The 21,302-nt window shown below is 33.0% G+C and overlaps 1 protein-coding gene across 2 annotated transcripts in view; it reads left to right on the plus strand.

Annotated features, from left to right (window-relative positions):
* Positions 1-21,302, plus strand: part of LOC143248726 (neural cell adhesion molecule 1-like) — a 50,320-nt gene that overhangs the window by 17,602 nt on the left and 11,416 nt on the right. For both annotated transcript variants that reach the window (XM_076497390.1, XM_076497389.1), the window contains exons 4-9: positions 4,880-5,042; positions 10,754-10,895; positions 11,480-11,612; positions 17,696-17,880; positions 18,946-18,961; positions 19,276-19,486. In XM_076497390.1, the coding sequence (XP_076353505.1) occupies positions 4,880-5,042; positions 10,754-10,895; positions 11,480-11,612; positions 17,696-17,880; positions 18,946-18,961; positions 19,276-19,486 (850 nt within the window). The remainder of the gene's footprint in view (positions 1-4,879; positions 5,043-10,753; positions 10,896-11,479; positions 11,613-17,695; positions 17,881-18,945; positions 18,962-19,275; positions 19,487-21,302) is intronic.

Here is a 21,302-nt window from a genome sequence, read left to right on the forward strand (position 1 = left end):
TGAGGGTTCCTAATTGGTTCCTGGGACTGTCTATTGATGGGTTAGGGTCTCGGATACAGAGTTCCAAGGCTATCTTGCAGGCTTCAGCGGTTGAGACTTCTGTAAAGAGTTATATAACATCAAAACTGGCCATTAAGGCTTTATGAATAAGTTGCTTAAGATTAGACTTGAAATTAAAAGAGTCTTTGATGAATGAGCTGGCTGATGTTACATATTTGGAGAATGCCCATGCTATGTATTTACCAAGATTGTAATGAAACGATTTATATGTGGACATTATTTGTCGTAGTGGACAATCTGGTTTATGAGGTTTGGGGATGCCGTATATTTGTGGTGTGGGTGAGTCGGTTTTTCGTAGGTAGGAATAAAGTGTTTGTGAAATTGTGTTGGCTTTTTTTCATTTTTAGTAGTATTTTGTTTAGTTGCGTGTTGTGTGTCTTTGTTAGATTTGTGTGTACTAGTTTAAATTTGTTCGTGTCTGATAGGATGTTCTTCATTTTTTGGATGTATTCATTCGTGTTCATTATGACTATAGCGTTGCCTTTATCTGCTTTTAGAATTTTTATGTTTTTGTCTTGTTTTAGGTTTTTAATGGAATTAATGTCTCTTTTTGTAATATTGTTTTTTAGCTTTCTGATTTGTGAGAAAATTCTTTGAAAAATCGTTTAAGATGTTGTTTTTAGGTGTTTCTGGAAAATATAAATATTTAATTTTTTCTGGGAAGTTTGGCTGTTGGATGTCAATAGAATTGTCGAAGTTGTCTTCTTTCTGTTGGTTGTTTTCTACAGTTGTAACAGTCTACTTCACGAGGTATTATTTGCTATAATAACGAAACTATGAGAATAACAATCTAATTAAAAAACCAGTAACGTTAACACGTTTTCAGAAAAGTTGCAATCTTTCTCTTCCTTTCTGTCAGGAAAATAAGAAATCTTTGTTTGCTCGCGAAATTTTGCGTGATATTTATAAAATAAAACACAAGTAAGTCCTAGATGACTGTGCGAATTGTTATTTATAAAAGTCACAACGACCTTTTCATTAAAAGCTGGAACTATTAAGCCTCAGCTGCTCACAATTACTCTGGCGTTATCTGATTGAAAAGTAGAATACAGGGTTGTTGAAAGGGTATTGATTAATATTTACGTCAGTGTAATAAGGAACCAAACGTTAAAGAATTATCAGGTGGAAGAGTAAAACCTTAATTCTGAATCTTTTTCCATTACATGTTATTAAGAACGAAACTTTGAATAATTATCAGATGATGTCATGAAACCTTAGTTCTGAGCCTTTACCATTATATATCATTAAAAACAAAACGATAAATAATTACCAAGTGGAATAAAAAATACCAGTTGTACCCGAGTCTTTACCACTATGAGTTATTAAGAACGAAATGTTATGTAATTACAAGATGGAGTAGAACATATGTAACTGATGTGCTTTCAAAAATGAAGCGTTAAATAATTATCAGACGTATTAAAACACATCAAGTGTAACTAAGGCTCTACTACTATGTGTTATAAAGAACGAAACGTTAAATAATTATTCGGTAAAAATAAAACACATCAAGTTAAACTGAGTCTCTCCAACTATCGAGTTGCTAAAGTCGAGCGATGTTTCAGATTCCTGACTTATTACATTTAGTTTGAAGATATGCTGACTCAAAACATTCTATTTTGCTCTTTGTCCAATCAACAAACCCCACAACACACAGAAACAATAGAGTTTGAAGAGTGAATAAACTTTATCCTCCGTGTAGTAAATATCAAATTGAAAACCAGCAGTAGAAAGTCACGTGTCCCATCTACTAACAGATCTATTGGAATCTAGTACATCAGAAGACACAGATAGTTCCTGTAAAAGAAAGGTTTATTACATCCCAAATAACCATGGACAATAACAATGTACTGTTTTATTCCGGGGCAAAAATTACTTAGTCAATACTAGAATAACACTGACTTTTAACTTGGCTAAGGTTTGTTAATGGCGTCATGAATTGGGATCCTTCCAACACCGGTATCTAAGACCTGTTCTGTTGACATCCACTGTTGTTCGTCTCTCGCACGATCTTCAAAAGACTTAGACAAAATTCTCATTACTTTGTCCAACATACTAGTAATGTTACATTATGAATTGTTATTAACTGGTATTCACAATACACAAGAAAAGTATTTTCCACTGAAAAAATATAACTTATTCCTGTTAATTATAAGAACTCATACCGGGGTATATTAGGCACAGAGAAATAGTAAGGAAAAAAAACAAATAAATTCGTTACGTTACCAAATATGATATCAAATTACTGGCAGGAGAACAGCCACAAATCCAAAAGCTTTACTATCGGACTCACTGTTTATAAAACACAATAGTTCAGAACAGCTCAGAGCAATATCAGTGAAACCAGGTTCTGCATAAAAGAACAAAACAATTCTACCTTTATACCCGATAACAAAAGTAAAGTAGGCATCATGGTAGAAGGTTTGGTTTACTGTCTTCATATCTGATAACACACGTGAAGTAGGCAGTCTGGTAGAAGGTATGGTTTACTGTCTTCATATCTGATAACACACGTGAAGTAGGTAGTATGGTAGAAGGTATGGTTTACTGTCTTCATGTCTGATAACACACGTGAAGTAGGCATCATGGTAGAAGGTTTGGTTACTGTCTTCATATCTGATAACACACGTGAAGTAGGTAGTCTGGTAGAAGGTTTAAGTTACTTCCTTCATATCTGATAACACACGTGAAGTAGGCAGTCTGATAGAAGGTATGGTTTACTGCCTTCATGTCTGATAACACACGTGAAGTAGGCAGTCTGGTAGAAGGTATGGTTTACTGTCTTCATATCTGATAACACACGTGAAGTAGGTAGTATGGTAGAAGGTTTGGTTTACTGTCTTCATGTCTGATAACACACGTGAAGTAGGTAGTATGGTAGAAGGTTTGGTTTACTGTCTTCATGTCTGATAACACACGTGAAGTAGGTAGTCTGGTAGAAGGTTTGGTTTACTGCCTTCATGTCTGATAACACACGTGAAGTAGGTAGTATGGTAGAAGGTTTGGTTTACTGTCTTCATGTCTGATAACACACGTGAAGTAGGTAGTATGGTAGAAGGTTTGGTTTACTGTCTTCATGTCTGATAACACACGTGAAGTAGGCAATCTGGTAGAAGGTTTGGTTTACTGCCTTCATGTCTGATAACACACGTGAAGTAGGCAGTCTGATAGAAGGTATGGTTTACTGCCTTCATGTCTGATAACACACGTGAAGTAGGTAGTATGGTAGAAGGTATGGTTTACTGTCTTCATATCTGATAACACACGTGAAGTAGGTAGTATGGTAGAAGGTTTGGTTTACTGTCTTCATGTCTGATAACACACGTGAAGTAGGTAGTATGGTAGAAGGTTTGGTTTACTGTCTTCATATCTGATAACACACGTGAAGTAGGTAGTCTGGTAGAAGGTATGGTTTACTGCCTTCATGTCTGATAACACACGTGAAGTAGGTAGTATGGTAGAAGGTATGGTTTACTGTCTTCATATCTGATAACACACGTGAAATGACAGTCTGGTAGAAAGTATGGTTTACTGCATGCTAAAGTGTAATATTTTAGCCTTACTTGAATCACCAAATTATCAACTTATTTTAATACTGTTTACTGCAGTGTCTTGATTCACGTTGAGTAAAAACACTCAATGTAAAGAACTGACCGAAAGTATTAGGTGAAATTATTTCTGTGAAAGTTTCATATGGTTAAAACTTCTATTTGCAATTTATAGGACATGGGTTCGAATCTCATTATCGAAAATGACGCTCTCTCAGCCACGGGAGCGTTATAACACGATGATCAAGCCCAATGTTCGTTGAAAAAGAGCAGCTTGAAAACTGACGATGGGTGATGTTGAAAAGCTGCTTTCCCTCTACGTCATAATTTCTGGATTTGGTACGGCTACTCTGTGTATGAAATTCAACAAACAAACACTACATAATGAACCCTGGAAGTAATTAGTGAGATTAATTACAACACTGATGCTATTTTGTTGGTTTTTTTTGAGGAGAGGAATCATATTTTAGACCCTGTACCCAACAAAGTCATTAGCTCACACGTCTTTTATCGCACAAATAATTTATAAAACACGCTTGAAAAACCAATGAAACCTTATCAGTAATTACTATTTAACCAGCTCCAGGTGAATGTAAGCCACTTTTATATTGCTTAGTAGCTTAACCATGACTTCCAGTTAAATGTAAACCAGACTTCTATCAATGAAGGCCCGGCATGGCCAAGCGCGTTAAGGCGTGCGACTGGTAATCCGAGGGTCGCGGGTTCGCATCCCCGTCGCCCCAAACATGCTCGCTCTTTCAGCCGTGGGGGCGTTATAATGTGACGGTCAATCCCACTATTCGTTGGTAAAAGAGTAGCCCAAGAGTTGGCGGTGGGTGGTGATGACTAGCTGCCTTCCCTCTAGTCTTACACTGCTAAATTAGGGACGGCTAGCACAGATAGCCCTCGAGTAGCTTTGTGCGAAATTCCAAAACAAACAAACAATCTATCAATGACAAAATAATGCAGCAGCCACAACGCACTAAGAATTGAAAATACGATTTAATATCAGCTGTTTTTGTGTGTTTTATCTTCTTTTTTTTTATAATACGACAATAATACCTGCAATGTATTTAGTCTGCATGACTTTATGTCAGTTAAATAGTATAACAATTCATGAAGAGATTCATAGAGTTTTCTGACTTAAAAAGTTACTTTTCTTCTGCTGTATAGTCTATTCATCTGATTACAATATTACTCACAAAGTGTTGGTTAAGAACAAGTTAGTATAATCATATCTATGGTCATTTAGTTAAAGTTCGGAACTTTTCCAGACAAATCGACGGCATCGCGCCGACATATGAAAAGAAGCCGTCCATCCGACAAGAGGATGAAGGCAGAAAGCTATTGTTTGAATGTCGTATTCTCGCAGACCCTGCCCCTACTGTGTCCTGGTACCATGACGGAGCCCTTGTGAAGGATAAGGGCAGATTTAAGGTAATAGGATAACACTATTTACAGAAGTTGCTAATTTTTTTTGTGTGTTATAGCTTATTCGATTTTCTCTTTAATTTTTGAGATTAATTATATTAACGAAAAATTGGCAATATTCTTTTCCTTAACACAGAGTAGGACAAGGGGACACACATAAATTAATTAATGATGAGAATGGTAGGACTAGGGGACACACATAAATTAATTAATGATGAGAATGGTAGGACTAGGGGACACACATAAATTAATTAATGATGAGAATGGTAGGACTAGGGGATACACATAAATTAATTAATGATGAGAATGGTAGGACTAGGGAACACACATAAATTAATTAATGATGAGAATGGTAGGACTAGGGGACATGCATAAATTAATTAATGATGAGAATGGTAGGACTAGGGGATACACATAAATTAATTAATGATGAGAATGGTAGGACTAGGGAACACACATAAATTAATTAATGATGAGAATGGTAGGACTAGGGGACATGCATAAATTAATTAATGATGAGAATGGTAGGACTAGGGAAAACACAAATTAATTAATGATGAGAATAGTAGGACTAGGGGACACACATAAATTAATTAATGATGAGAATGGTAGGACTAGGGAAAACACAAATTAATTAATGATGAGAATAGTAGGACTAGGGGACACACATAAATTAATTAATGATGAGAATGGTAGGACTAGGGAAACACAAATTAATTAATGATGAGAATGGTAGGACTAGGGGAAACACAAATTAATTAATGATGAGAATAGTAGGACTAGGGGATACATATAAATTTTGGTATATTTATTTGTTTGTTTAAAGTTAAGGTCAAAACTACACAATGGGCTATCTGTGTTGGATCCACTGTAGGAATCTAAACACGTTTTCTAGCGTTGTAAGTCCGCAGATATTCTGCTGTGCCACTAGGCAGAGGACGAATTTTAGTAAGATGAAAGTTATCTTCAGCTAAAACAGTTTTATCATTCTAACAAGGTGATTGTTCTAGGAACGAATTAATTTCAGATGTGTTAGATGCAAGTCATTTAAAGGATTTTAAGAAAACAATTGATACGTATTAGAATTGTGAGGGCCAGCTCTGAGTTTTCTATTTTTCAATTTAAGTTAGCGGATAGGATGGCGTAGAAGGGACAAGAGATAATTTATTTTTCTTAAATTATATGCATATAGATATAAAAAGTATCTGTACTGTTCATAAAGAGTAAAACACACCAATGTTTATAAATATGTTTTGGATCTACAAAATATCGCCATTTTGAAAACGCGAAGAAAAACTTCCAGTGGTTCTTGGCTCGAATCGGTATTCAAGAGGACGTGATGCGAAGTAACATTTCACGCCTTTTTCCATGTTTCCTTAAATAAATCTCTACATCTGGCAGTGTATAATACCATCACAACAGTTTTTTTTTTCAACTTTGACAGTCACTCGCATTTCTGTCTGTGTATTTAAGCCGGTTGAGCTTGAAGGTAACACTTTTCTGCTGTCTTCTTTCAGTTACAATATCTGTGAATAAAAGAAACAAAACAAACAACTAAAGATATGATGCAAATTTTGGAAAGCAGTATTACTTAACATCTTAAGTTTTTGCGAATGAATTAGTAAATTATCGAAATTTGAGAAACCATACTTGTAGGTAATGAGTTACAGATCAGCTGAAATTGAATTTTTATTTTTTTTACGTGTAATCTATAACTAAAGTTTCAGAAATGAATCTTAATGCCCAATAATACGTAATTGAATAATTTTAATATGATTAATGAAATTTGTGATTTAACAAATTTGTAAATATATTGCAAATTTAGAGAGTTTTTATGAAGACATTGAAAAAATCTTTATAGTCTACAAACTTGAACCAAATATTATCACAATAGCTAAATGATCAAGAACTACTAAATTAAATGGTGTATCGCGTTTACAGGAATTTTACATTTTATATTATCGGAGGGATAGCTCTACGCTAGCACAGCGGTATGTCTAAGGATTTACAACGCTAAAATCAGCGGTTCGATTCGCTTCAGTGGGCTCAGCAGATAGTCCGATGTGGCTTTGCTATGAGAAAACACACACACACATACACTCAGAGAGATATAAATTATATATGAAACAGATCACGGTTAAGCAATACAACCTTAAGGGCCTAGCATGGCCGGGTGGGTTAAGGCATTCGACTCTAATCCTAGGGTCGCGGGTTCGAATTCCCGTCGCACCAAACATGCTCGCTTTTTCAGCCGTGGGGGCATTATAATGTGACGGTCAATCCCACTATTCGTTGGTAAAAGAGTAGCCCAAGAGCTGGCGGTTGGTGGTTATGACCAGCTGCCTTCCCTCTAGTCTTACACTGCAAAATTAGGGACGGCTAGCGCAGATAGCCCCCGTGTGTGTAGCTTTGCGCGAAATTAAAAAAAGGAACAAACAATACAAACTTAATCTTTAAAATTATTGATACCCATAGTATAGTTACTACACATTAACAGATAGAGATAGATAACTTATAATTAGATAAAACAATTTTGTAATTAGTACTGTGGAGTCACCCTTATTCATTTAAAAGTATTCCATATAACATTCGAGAAAATTCAAAACAAACAAACAAACAAAAGAAAATACCACCTATATTCTATGTACTAAATCACTTAATTAGCGCCATCTACTGAAAGTATATCATTATGATATTTAAACGTAACTAAAACACATGAAGGGATGACTATGAAAAAAGAGAGGAAGAGACTAATGTTTGAGTCCCAACAATTATGAACTTTCCTAGGTTAGAGATATTGGTTTAAGCCAGTGGTTCTTAACTTTGTTGGAGGAACTAAACCCCAGAAATTTCGTACTTGCATTCACTGAACCCTTCGTAATTGGAAAAATAAAATATTATTTTTTCAAATTTAAAACATAAGTAGATATTTTATTAGTGCACAAAATGAACCATACATCAGTTGTACACAATATCGCTGTGTTCAAAGAACAAAACCAACAAATATTTACTGCAAATCAATGTGACTATTGCTGTTGCCTTTAGAGACAAGTTCAGAAATGCGCGGCTTCACCTTCACAAGTGCCACTCCCATATCATTTTCGCAATAAAGTCTGTTCCTTTTCTTCGTTTTTATGTCTACCATCATCGAAAAGGATTGTTCGCAAAGATACGTTGTAACAAACAGTATGAGATCTCAAGGGCTTTCTTAGCAATAAGAGGGTACGCTACGATTTGGTGGCACCAAAACGTTGAGAGCGTTGTTGTTCTGAAAAGTTTCTGTTGAGCCTGGCTCTGCTGAAGTTCAGTGATTTCGTCGAGGTATTCATCATTGACATCTGCGGTCGCAACACTAAACGTGAACGGCTGTCTTACCCATGCCGGATATAACTTTCTGGTGGGGAAGTATCTTTCGAGAGACTTTGCAAGCTCATCTAAGTGCATGACAATTGCTTGCTTCAGTTCCCCGGGTACAGAAATGTCTCCGATTTCAGACACATCTTCGATCTTACTTACAGAGTCGTCCAGCAGGGGAAAGTTTGCGAAGTTATCATTCTCTGCTCGTCGTTTCCATAACAGTAGCTTTTTTTTTTTGAAAAGCCTTCAGGTTTTCTTCCGCTTCAATGATGTTGACTCCACCGCCCTGCATCTGTTGATTGAGATGGTTGAGAGCATTGAAGATATCGGCCATGTACGCCAATATAAGAATGAACTTAGATTTTTCGAAGCAATCTGCATGACAATATTGGTGCTCTCGAAAAAACAGGGCTAATTCCACACGCATGGCAAAACACGATTCAGCACCTTTCCCCGGGATAACCACCGAATGTTAGAATGGTACAGAAGTACCTCGAATTCAGAGCTCATTTCATTACACAGCTCTTTGAAGATGCGGTGCTTCAGGGCACTATTTCGCACAAAGTTCACACATTCCACTACAATTTTTAATATTTCTGCCAGTTTTGAAGGCAAGGTTTTTGTTGCCAACGCATGCCTATGCAAAACACAGTACGTTACAATGATGTGGTGCATCGGCTTTCACCAGTGCACCAAAACCAGAGTTTCGTTCCAGCATGACTGGAGCTCTGTCCGAACAAACTGCAGAAACCATATCCCACGAAAGATCGTTGTCTCTTAAGAAGTCATCCACAAGTTTCTTCACGTCGGCTGCATTGTTCCATTGTACACGTGAATCCATATTGTACGTATTCGTCCTGCCACTTTCTGTTTTTGCTCGACATAGTTAGAATGAAGGGATTGAAAGATTAGGGAAAAAATCACAAATGACGCACGATTACTATAGTCACAAGTCGACTGCTAAGCGCATGAAGTTCCCTGCAGCACAGATATTAAGGCCAAGTGATGTGACGGGATCAGCCGCAGCCAATGATGGCTAAGTGGAGTATGACGTCACGAATCATACGAGTGGGGTGAACGGAACGGACACACACATAGTGTGTGAGTCTTGACCTCTGCCGAAATCCTGAGACTGACTCACCGAACCCCTGGGGTTCGATTGAAACCAGGTTAAGAACCACTGGTTTAAGCTTTCATTTTTATTACATATTCATTGTATCACTGTCGAATCGAAAAACGGAAGCAATAAGTTTAAAAATTATAATTTGTGTAACTTTATATATAATTATACATGAATTTTCTAACACGTGCTTCAATGATATCACAGGAGTTTTGACATAACTTTTATGTTTGTTTGTTTGGTTTTGAATTTCGCACAAAGCTACTCGAGGGCTATCTGTGCTAGCCGTCCCTAATTTAGCAGTGTAAGACTAGAGGTAAGGCAGCTAGTTATCACCGCTCACCACCAACTCTTGGGCTACTCTTTTACCAACGAATAGTGAGATTGACAGAAAATTATAACGCCCCCACTGGTGAAATGGTGAGAATGTTTGGCGCGACGAGGATGCGAACCAGCGCCCCTCAGATTAGGAGTCGCACGCCTTAACGCGCTTGGCCATGCTGAGCCGTTCTTGTTGTAGTTAGGTTCGTAAGAATGCTTTTGTCTTAACAGTAAGTTGGCTGTTGCTAAGTTCTGGTTCATTGTCAATCATTTTACAATTATTATTTCAAACGAACATGAGTTTTACATGTATGATATATCTTACATGTTGATGTCATAAAATTCGTATATATGTAATGTAAACTAAATTTATGTCAACAGAAACTTAAAAAAAAAAGGCCTAGAGTAACTTAGCCATAAAATTAAATTTTGAGTTGTAATTTAAGATCGCTTTAGAAATACCAAAGGTCTTAAGCGTAGGCCTACAATTTTCAAAAGTAAATTCTTGGGTAATTGTGTGCCCCCCACTGGTACAGCAGTCAGGCTACGGATTTAGAATGCTAAAATCAGAGGTTCGATTCCCCTCGGTGGGCTCAGCAGATAGCCCGATGTGGCTTTGCTATAAGAGAAACATTGGGTAATTGCGTACATTTTTTTTATAAATCATAATAACTTCGTAGTGTTATCACATTTCGCTTCATTTGAGAATGAAATCATTTTAAATGTAATACTAGTATTGTAGATTTATTAGAAATGTAAGTGGCCTAACAACGTTTAGGCTACAAATAACAAAATGTGTTTGTATTTCCAAGTATTTAAAACTACAGGTTAAGCTGCAAACATTTGTCATTGAGGTAAAGCCAATAATAATTTATTTGGTGAAAAATATGTAGTTATAATTTGTTGATTTCAATTGCAGATCAAACTAGTGAAAGAAAAGAATTCATATTATTCAGCATTAGAAATAGATTATGTAACAGTAGAGGATGCAGGGAACTATAAAGTTACAGCCAAAAATGAACTTGGTGAAAGCAATGCAACGATCAGTCTTAACTTTGGTAGTAAGTACTATTTTGATTCTTTCTTTTTAAATTGTTGTACATTAAACCTCTATTAAGATCATACAACAACAAACAGTTGTCAGAAAGGTACTGAGACCATTCAGACTTGTTGAGTTTGTTTTTTTCTTTTCAGGTGAGTTAGTTTGCTAATGTTTCTTACAATAAACATAAAAAAAATGTAAATAATTTGTCTTAGGATAATATCCTAACAATATAAGAAATTATATATATTGATTTTAAACTTAATAAAAAATTCTGAATAGCATTGATGTAATGAAGGATTATTGAAGGTTGATTTTTACTAAGTTGTTACCAAAGGATGATGATATACCAATTACTTCATTTACACATAAACATACCTAATATATTTTTTCCATCATTACAGTAACCTTTTATGTGTCATGACCTATTTAGTTTCTGTGAATTCTATGGTAATTAATAAAATTCCGTTTCTAACATGTTAAAATATCATAATATTTTTGTTATTTGTATTCTGAAGTTGGCATTATTAATGCCATCCTCAAAGCATAAACATAATTGTTTACAAACATTTAGAATTTTATGGTGCTGTTTTATTTATTTAGGTGATGAACCTCCCCCTCCTGAAGGTGCAAAACCTATGTTCACAGAAAAACCTGTCATTAGTCAATCCAGTGACCTTACTAAAATTATATTCGAGTGTCAGCTTGTAGCTGATCCTTCTCCAACGATCAAATGGTAAAAATTAGGATTACTGTAGCTTACAGACAGTTTTTTATCTGTTATCCCAACTTTTTAATAAATAATTTAAAAGCACACAAATGTTTAATATGAGAACTCACAGTCATAAGTGTTTTAGATCCAACTTTTGTACAGATTAGGACTAATATTCCATCTCATAGATGAACTTCTCCAATAAAATCTGTTGGTTCAAATAACATTTGGTGGTGAATTGTTTGAGAAATTACCAACTGTTATTAAAGACATGTAATTTCTGTGTAAACAAAAGCCTTTATGTGGGATTTTTTTGCAGTTTACATTAGCATATGTAACAGAGAAGTATTTCTGTTAATTACATTATAAGTTTACAACACCAAACAAAGATTCCAAAAGTCAGCTCATTTTAGTAACTTCTTCAAAATAAGAAAAATCATTTTTATTGTTTGCTACAGTATGTCTGTGAGTTTTGTCAGTGTGTGCATGAAATATGTTTTTTTTTCCTACAGATGGTTCAAACATAAATAGTTATTGATCATGAGAAACCCACATCAAATAAAAATGTATCTCAGAACAACTTGTATGGATATCAACACCTTTTCTAATAAAGTAGAAAACAATGTTTCGACCTTCTCTGCTTTATTAGTATAGATGTTAATACCTGTACCAGCCATTCTGAGATACAAATAAATAGTATTTTGTTTCTTATAAGAATATTTCAGCTTGTATAGGGAATATATTGTTTTCTTGTTGGTTGTTCTTAGTGGGCATTACACAAAGACCATTTTCTGAGGATAGTAACACCACAAACATTTTATCAGATATTGAAATATAGAATGTGTCTGTTTTAATGTAACAGATGATCAAGTATAGAATGTGTTTGTTTTAATATATCAGCTATTTCAGCATAGAATGTGTTTGTTTTAATGTACCAGATGTTCAAGTATAGAATGTGTTTGTTTTAATGTATCAGCTGTTCTAGTATAGAATGTGTTTGTTTTAACATATCAGCTATTTCAGCATAGAATGTGTTTGTTTTAATGTACCAGATGTTCAAGTATAGAATGTGTTTGTTTTAATGTACCAGATGTTCAAGTATAGAATGTGTTTGTTTTAATGTACCAGATGTTCAAGTATAGAATGTGTTTGTTTTAATGTATCAGCTGTTCTAGTATAGAATGTGTTTGGAATAGAAGGTGTTTGTTTTAATGTACCAGATGTTCAAGTATAGAATGTGTTTGTTTTAATGTATCAGCTGTTCTAGTATAGAATGTGTTTGAGAATAGAAGGTGTTTATTTTAATGTATAAACTGTTCAAATATAGAATGTGTTTGTTTTAATGTATCAACTGTTCCAATATAGAATGTGTTTGTTTTAATGTATCAACTGTTCCAATATAGAATGTGTTTGTTTTAATGTATCAACTGTTCCAATATAGAATGTGTTTGTTTTAATGTATCAGATGTTTGAGTATAGAACATGTTTGTTTTAATGTATCATATGTTCAAGTATAGAATGTTTTTGTTTTAATGGATCAACTGTTCCAATATAGAATGTATTTCTTTTAATATATCAACTGTTCCAATATAGAATGTGTTTGTTTTAATGTATCAGATGTTCAAGTATAGAATGTGTTTGTTTTAATGTATCATATGTTCAAGTATAGAATGTTTTTGTTTTAATGGATCAACTGTTCCAATATAGAATGTATTTCTTTTAATATATCAACTGTTCCAATATAGAATGTGTTTGTTTTAATGTAACAGATGTTCAAGTATAGAATGTGTTTGTTTTATTGTGACAGATGTTCAAGTATAGAAAGTGTTTGTTTTAATGTATCAAATGTTACAGCATAGAATGTGTTTGTTTTAATGTATCATATGTTCAAGTATAGAATGTGTTTGTTTTAGTGTATCAGATGTTCCAGTGTAGAACGTGTTTGTTTTAATGTATCAACTGTTCCAGTATAGAACGTGTTTGTTTTTATGTATCAGATGTTCAAGTATAGAAAGTGTTTGTTTTAGTGTATCAAATGTTACAGCATAGAATGTGTTTGTTTTAACGTATCAACTGTTCCAGTATAGAATGTGTTTGTTTTAATGTATCAACTGTTCAAGTATAGAATGTGATTGTTTTAATGTAACAGATGTTCAAGTATAGAATGTGTTTGTTTTAATGCAACAGATGTTCAAGTATAGAATGTGTTTGTTTTAATGTATCAGATGTTCAAGTATAGAATGTGTTTGTTTTAACGTATCAACTGTTCCGGTGTAGAACGTGTTTGTTTTAATGTATCATATATTCAAGTATAGAATGTTTTTGTTTTAATGGATCAACTGTTCCAATATAGAATGTGTTTGTTTTAATGGATCAACTGTTCCAATATAGAATGTGTTTGTTTTAATGTATCAAATGTTACAGCATAGAATGTGTTTGTTTTAATGTATCATATGTTCAAGTATAGAATGTATTTGTTTTAATGTATCAACTGCTCCAGTATAGAATGTATTTCTTTTAATATATCAACTGTTCCAATATAGAATGTGTTTGTTTTAATGTAACAGATGTTCAAGTATAGAATGTGTTTGTTTTAATGCAACAGATGTTCAAGTATAGAATGTGTTTGTTTTAATGTATCAGATGTTCAAGTATAGAATGTGTTTGTTTTAACGTATCAACTGTTCCAGTGTAGAATGCGTTTGTTTTAATGTATCAACTGTTCCGGTGTAGAACGTGTTTGTTTTAATGTATCATATGTTCAAGTATAGAATGTTTTTGTTTTAATGGATCAACTGTTCCAATATAGAATGTGTTTGTTTTAATGTATCATATGTTCAAGTATAGAATGTATTTGTTTTAATGTATCAACTGCTCCAGTATAGAATGTATTTCTTTTAATATATCAACTGTTCCAATATAGAATGTGTTTGTTTTAATGTAACAGATGTTCAAGTATAGAATGTGTTTGTTTTATTGTGACAGATGTTCAAGTATAGAATGTGTTTGTTTTAGTGTATCAGATGTTCCAGTGTAGAACGTGTTTGTTTTAGTGTATCAGATGTTCCAGTGTAGAACGTGTTTGTTTTAATGTATCAACTGTTCCAGTATAGAACGTGTTTGTTTTTATGTATCAGATGTTCAAGTATAGAAAGTGTTTGTTTTAGTGTATCAAATGTTACAGCATAGAATGTGTTTGTTTTAACGTATCAACTGTTCCAGTATAGAATGTGTTTGTTTTAATGTATCAACTGTTCAAGTATAGAATGTGATTGTTTTAATGTAACAGATGTTCAAGTATAGAATGTGTTTGTTTTAATGCAACAGATGTTCAAGTATAGAATGTGTTTGTTTTATTGTATCAGATGTTCAAGTATAGAATGTGTTTGTTTTAACGTATCAACTGTTCCAGTGTAGAATGCGTTTGTTTTAATGTATCAACTGTTTCGGTGTAGAACGTGTTTGTTTTAATGTATCATATGTTCAAGTATAGAATGTTTTTGTTTTAATGGATCAACTGTTCAAATATAGAATGTGTTTGTTTTAATGTATCATATGTTCAAGTATAGAATGTATTTGTTTTAATGTATCAACTGCTCCAGTATAGAATGTGTTTGTTTTAATGTAACAGATGATCAAGTATAGAATGTGTTTGTTTTATTGTGACAGATGTTCAAGTATAGAAAGTGTTTGTTTTAGTGTATCAAATGTTACAGCATAGAATGTGTTTGTTTTAATGTATCATATGTTCAAGTATAGAATGTATTTGTTTTAATGTATCAACTGTTCCAGTATAGAATGTATTTCTTTTAATATATCAACTGTTCCAATATAGAATGTGTTTGTTTTATTGTGACAGATGTTCAAGTATAGAATGTTGTTGTTTTAATGTAACAGATGTTCAAGTATAGAATGTTTTTGTTTTAATGTATCAACTGTTCCAATATAGAATGTGTTTGTTTTAATGTATCAACTGTTCCAGTATAGAACGTGTTTGTTTTAGTGTATCAAATGTTTGAGTATAGAATGGATTTGTTTTAATGTATCAAATGTTTGAGTATAGAATGGATTTGTTTTAATGTATCAACTGTTCCAGTATAGAATGTATTTGTTCTAATATATCAGCTATTTCAGCATAGAATGCGTTTGTTTTAATGTATGAACTGTTCCTGTATAGAATGTATTTGTATTAATGTAACAAATGTTCAAGTATAGAATGTGTTTGTTTTAATGCAACAGATGTTCAAGTATAGAATGTGTTTGTTTTAATGTATCAGATGTTCAAGTATAGAATGTGTTTGTTTTAATGTATCAACTGTTCCAGTGTAGAACGTGTTTGTTTTAATGTATCAGATGTTCAAGTATAGAATGTGTTTGTTTTAATATATCAACTGTTCCATTATAGAACGTGTTTGTTTTAATGTAACAGATGTTCAAGTATAGAATGTGTTTGTTTTAATGTAACAGATGTTCAAGTATAGAATGTATTTGTTTTAATGTATCAGATGTTCAAGTATAGAATGTGTTTGTTTTAATGTATCAAATGTTTGAGTATAGAATGGATTTGTTTTAATGTATCAAATGTTTGAGTATAGAATTTGTTTGTTTTAATATTTCAACTGTTCCAGTATAGAATGTATTTGTTCTAATATATCAGCTATTTCAACATAGAATCCATTTGTTTTAATGTATCAACTGTTCCAATATAGAATGTGTTTGTTTTAATGTATCATATTCTCAAGTATAGAATGTGTTTGTTTTAATGTATCAACTGTTCCAGTATAGAATGTATTTGTTTTAATATATCAACTGTTCCAATATAGAATATGTTTGTTTTAATGTAACAGATGTTCACGTATAGAATGCGTTTGTTTTAATGTATCAACTGTTCCAGTATAGCATGTATTTGTTTAAATATATCAGCTATTTCAACATAGAATGTGTTTGTTTTAATGTATCAACTGTTCCAGTATAGAATGTGTTTGTTTTAATGTATCAACTGTTCCAGTATAGAATGTATTTGTTTAAATATATCAGCTATTTCAACATAGAATGTGTTTGTTTTAATGTATCAACTGTTCCAGTATAGAATGTGTTTGTTTTAATGTATCAACTGGTCCAGTATAGAACGTGTTTGTTTTAATGTATGAACTGTTCCTGTATAGAATGTATTTGTATTAATGTATGAACTGTTCCAGTATAGAATGTATTTGTTTGAATGTAACATCTGTTCCAGTATAGAACGTGTTTGTTTTAATGTATCAGACATTCAAGTATAGAATGTTTTTGTTTTAATATATCAGCTATTTCAGCATAGAATGTATTTGTTTTAATGTATGAAATATACAAATACATAATTTGTTTGTTTTAATGTATGAGATGTACACATACATAATTTGTTTGTTTTAATGTATGAGATGTCCAGGTACATAATGTGTTTGTTTTAATATATGAGATGTCCAAATACATAATGTGTTTGTTTCAATATATGAGATGTCCAGGTACATAATGTGTTTGTTTGAATATATGAGATGTCCAGGTACATATTGTGTTTGTTTTAATATATGAGATGTCCAGGTACATAATGTGTTTGTTTTAATGTATCAGCTGTTTAAATACATTTCTATAAGAGCATGATTTTTGACATCACTGATAAAGACATTGACTTCTTTTGAAATTATCCTACACAAAATGCAGTTTTTGTTTTCAACTGTAAAATTATTTAAGGATAACGTTATCTTGCTAGATCTTTAGTTTTATAGCAGCTCTTAGTGATTTCAGACTGGATCATCAAACTGAATTACATTATGTCTTATAGAGAATTTAGTTCTGCTCTTGTATACTGGTTGTACTGTAATTTTGTTTTAAGTCTATTGCTGATTCAAAGTTCATTTAACCTCTTTTATAACTCATAGTAGTTGCCTGTCTGTTTGATGAAAGTGTCCAGAAGAACTTGGGATATTTTCCATTTAGCTGTAATGGAAGAAAAGTCTGAAAGAACTTAAGTTATCAAGGTTTTTAAAGAATTTGTCAATTACTTTATTTAAAGTCATATTAAAATAACTGAATTTTTATAACAACTACACTTTTCTTCTTTCTTAACAAAGGTACCATAATGGCAAGGCCATTAAAGATGGAGGGAAGTTCAAATATGTCCTGACTTCTGACAAGTACAATCATTCTGTGGTTTTGGAAATTACCAAGATTGCTGCTAAAGATGGTGGAGAGTATAAAGTGATTGCCAAAAATAAACATGGAGAAGGTTATGCTACAATCAGTTTAAATTTTGAAGGTACTTTAAAACATCTTTTAAAATCAAAGGATATTTTAAAATAAGATTTAATATATATATATATTATCTTTTCTTGCACAGTTAGTTATTTTCAAATAACTGCACTAATAAATTGGATATTTATTTTTTATTCAATCTTTTCTTAATTTGAAATTGTAAAATAAATCCATATGATGCTGATTTGTACTTTTATATATTGAATTACTGGTTCAGGTGATATTAGTAAAACAGTGAAAGTGTTGAATTATTAGATCTTAAACTCAAAAGAGCTCAATGTCTAATATAATTGGGGATGTTCAGAAAAATGAATTTCTCTTCACCCACCTTGTGACAAAGAAGTAGCTATTGGAAAAAAAAATACACACACAAATAAACCTCACAGTTTTGAGCAGCAGAAAGATAAGTTGGAAGCACACAACAAGCAGAGAGGAAACATCCTGGATGGTATGAGAAAAAACAATGGCCAATATATGACACAAGGTCCTTCAGGGTGGCAGGAGATCTATAGAACCAATACCTAGAAGTAGGTGTGTGAGGGAGGGGGGAATGAGAGAACCCCATGAAAACCCACTTTTCACTTTCTGTTGTGTTTATTTTATGGAATGCCTATAAACACAGTTGGTGTAAAAGAGTGAATTATAATAGACAGACTGGGTTTCCAGAAAATGGATTTTATAGACTGGAAATTGTACTACATTCTTGTGTTTGTTAATAGAATAAGTGTCATGTGACAGTATGTTTTGAACTTTTCTTTTTGTTTTCATACAGTTATAATGTATAATCCTATAAAGCCATAGATAAATTAAAGCTATACATGTTGCAATACATAAATTGTGCAGGTTGTTGAAATTTGTTCTTCATGATTTGTTAATAGTGTACTTGTTGGTGTTATATTAGTTTTTGGTAAAAGTTTTATAAAGTGTTCATACATGAATATTATTTACTTTAAACACATTTGCAATTCTTTAAAAAAGGTGTGTAGTTATAGATGTTATAGTAATTTGAATGGTAATACCAGGAGTTGATAAAGTTATTTAATACTGTTATATTTTACAAATTTTTCAGGTGATGGCAAACCGAAGTAAGTACAAAACACTTCTTGTTTTTGTAGAAAACCTTTTTTTTTAAAAAAAAATATAGAACAGTTGAAAGTGTGTAAACATAGACTATAATCTTTGTTGCAAATAAAGAAAACTCACTTTCATGTTTTCTAACATTTTAATAAAATCATTGAAAAAAAAAACTTTATTACTAATGGAAATGATTTGGTTTAAAAATGTATATGGAATGATGGTAAACAATAAATTATTTGATGTATGTTAAAAAGAATATACTTATTTTACAAATTAAGAAACAAATTACATTGTGATGTAAATTTGGCTTGGGACTTCCCAGAATTCCTCTTGGGAAAGCCCCAAGATTTCCTCAGAAGCCTACGATCAGACAAGTTGGAGATAACCTGATTCTTGAGTGTGTGCTTGAAGCCAACCCATTTCCTGAAATCACATGGTATCATGGCACAAGACAGATCTCTGAAGGGGAGAGACACAAGTGTATGAAGAGCAACATAGCAAAAGATACCTATGGTCTTTCACTTGAAATCAGGGTACGTGCTCAGAACAAATACCAGTTAGTCACATATTTGTTTATAGTGAACTAGGAGTATGCTCATTACTAGTAAGACCTGTGTCTGTTTATAGTGAACTAGTAGTATGCTCATTACTAGTAAGACCTGTGTCTGTTTATAGTGAACTAGTAGTATGCTCATTACTAGTAAGACCTGTGTCTGTTTATAGTGAACTAGTAGTGTGTTCATTACTAGTAAGACCTGTGTCTATTTATAGTGAACTAGGAGTATGCTCATTACTAGTAAGACCTGTGTCTGTTTATAATGAACTAGGAGTATGCTCATTACTAGTAAGACCTGTGTCTGTTTATAGTGAACTAGGAGTATGCTCATTACTAGTAAGACCTGTGTCTGTTTATAGTGAACTAGGAGTATGCTCATTACTAGTAAGACCTGTGTCTGTTTATAGTGAACTAGTAGTATGCTCATTACTAGTAAGACCTGTGTCTGTTTATAGTGAACTAGTAGTGTGTTCATTACTAGTAAGACCTGTGTCTATTTATAGTGAACTAGGAGTATGCTCATTACTAGTAAGACCTGTGTCTGTTTATAATGAACTAGGAGTATGCTCATTACTAGTAAGACCTGTGTCTGTTTATAGTGAACTAGGAGTATGCTCATTACTAGTAAGACCTGTGTCTGTTTATAGTGAACTAGGAGTATGCTCATTACTAGTAAGACCTGTGTCTGTTTATAATGAACTAGGAGTATGCTCATTACTAGTAAGACCTGTGTCTGTTTATAGTGAACTAGAGTATGCTCATTACTAGTAAGACCTGTGTCTGTTTATAGTGAACTAGGAGTATGCTCATTACTAGTAAGACCTGTGTCTGTTTATAGTGAACTAGGAGTATGCTCATTACTAGTAAGACCTGTGTCTGTTTATAGTGAACTAGGAGTATGCTCATTACTAGTAAGACCTGTGTCTGTTTATAATGAACTAGGAGTATGCTCATTACTAGTAAGACCTGTGTCTGTTTATAGTGAACTAGGAGTATGCTCATTACTAGTAAGACCTGTGTCTGTTTATAGTGAACTAGTAGTGTGTTCATTACCAATTAGGTATGTTTCTGTTTACAATGGACCAGGACTGTGTTAATTATTATTTAGACATGTATCTGTTTACAGTGAACTGTGAATACGTCCAGTTACAGTTTATAATATAAATCAGGCTAAAAACATTATTAACGTTATGCATATTGTTAGTTCTAATAAATTATCAAGTTTTTATATAATTAAAGATAAGCTGTATTACTTTAGTGTGAAAACAAAATAATGAGAAAAATGATATTATTGGCTCTTAAACATTAGGCTTGACAGTAACAGTGTTAACAATTGGCTAAGGGTATTTGAGTATTCATTTTCAGGCTATAAGTATAAGTGCAATGGTTGAGACTAGTTTTGGAGTTAAGCATCCATAGTTTGTTAGGTGTAATGGGTACAGTGAGTTGGTTTTATTTAGGAACTCAAGATTGGCATGTACTTTTAAGGAAGCTAGTAATGAAAGTATACAATTTTTATTTAGAGTTTGTTGGTCAAAGGGGAAGCTGGAGGTTATCCTATTAAAGTAGGTAAAGAGAAATGTAAACTGTGGGAGCAGGACTTCTGGAGACCTTCAGCTTTTACATACAAGAGATACTTTGGCTAACAGTGGCATTCAGGAAGTTAGAAAGAGTTATACTGAACCTATTCTGTTGAACAACAAATTTCAGTCCTTGGCTTCTGCAGATGAGAGGGAAAGAAAACAGAAGGGTCATAGAAGGAGGTGGATGATAAGGAGGTTATAGGTGATCCC

The sequence above is a fragment of the Tachypleus tridentatus genome, chromosome 4, assembly GCF_004210375.1.
Source record: "Tachypleus tridentatus isolate NWPU-2018 chromosome 4, ASM421037v1, whole genome shotgun sequence".
Lineage (NCBI taxonomy): Eukaryota > Metazoa > Arthropoda > Merostomata > Xiphosura > Limulidae > Tachypleus > Tachypleus tridentatus.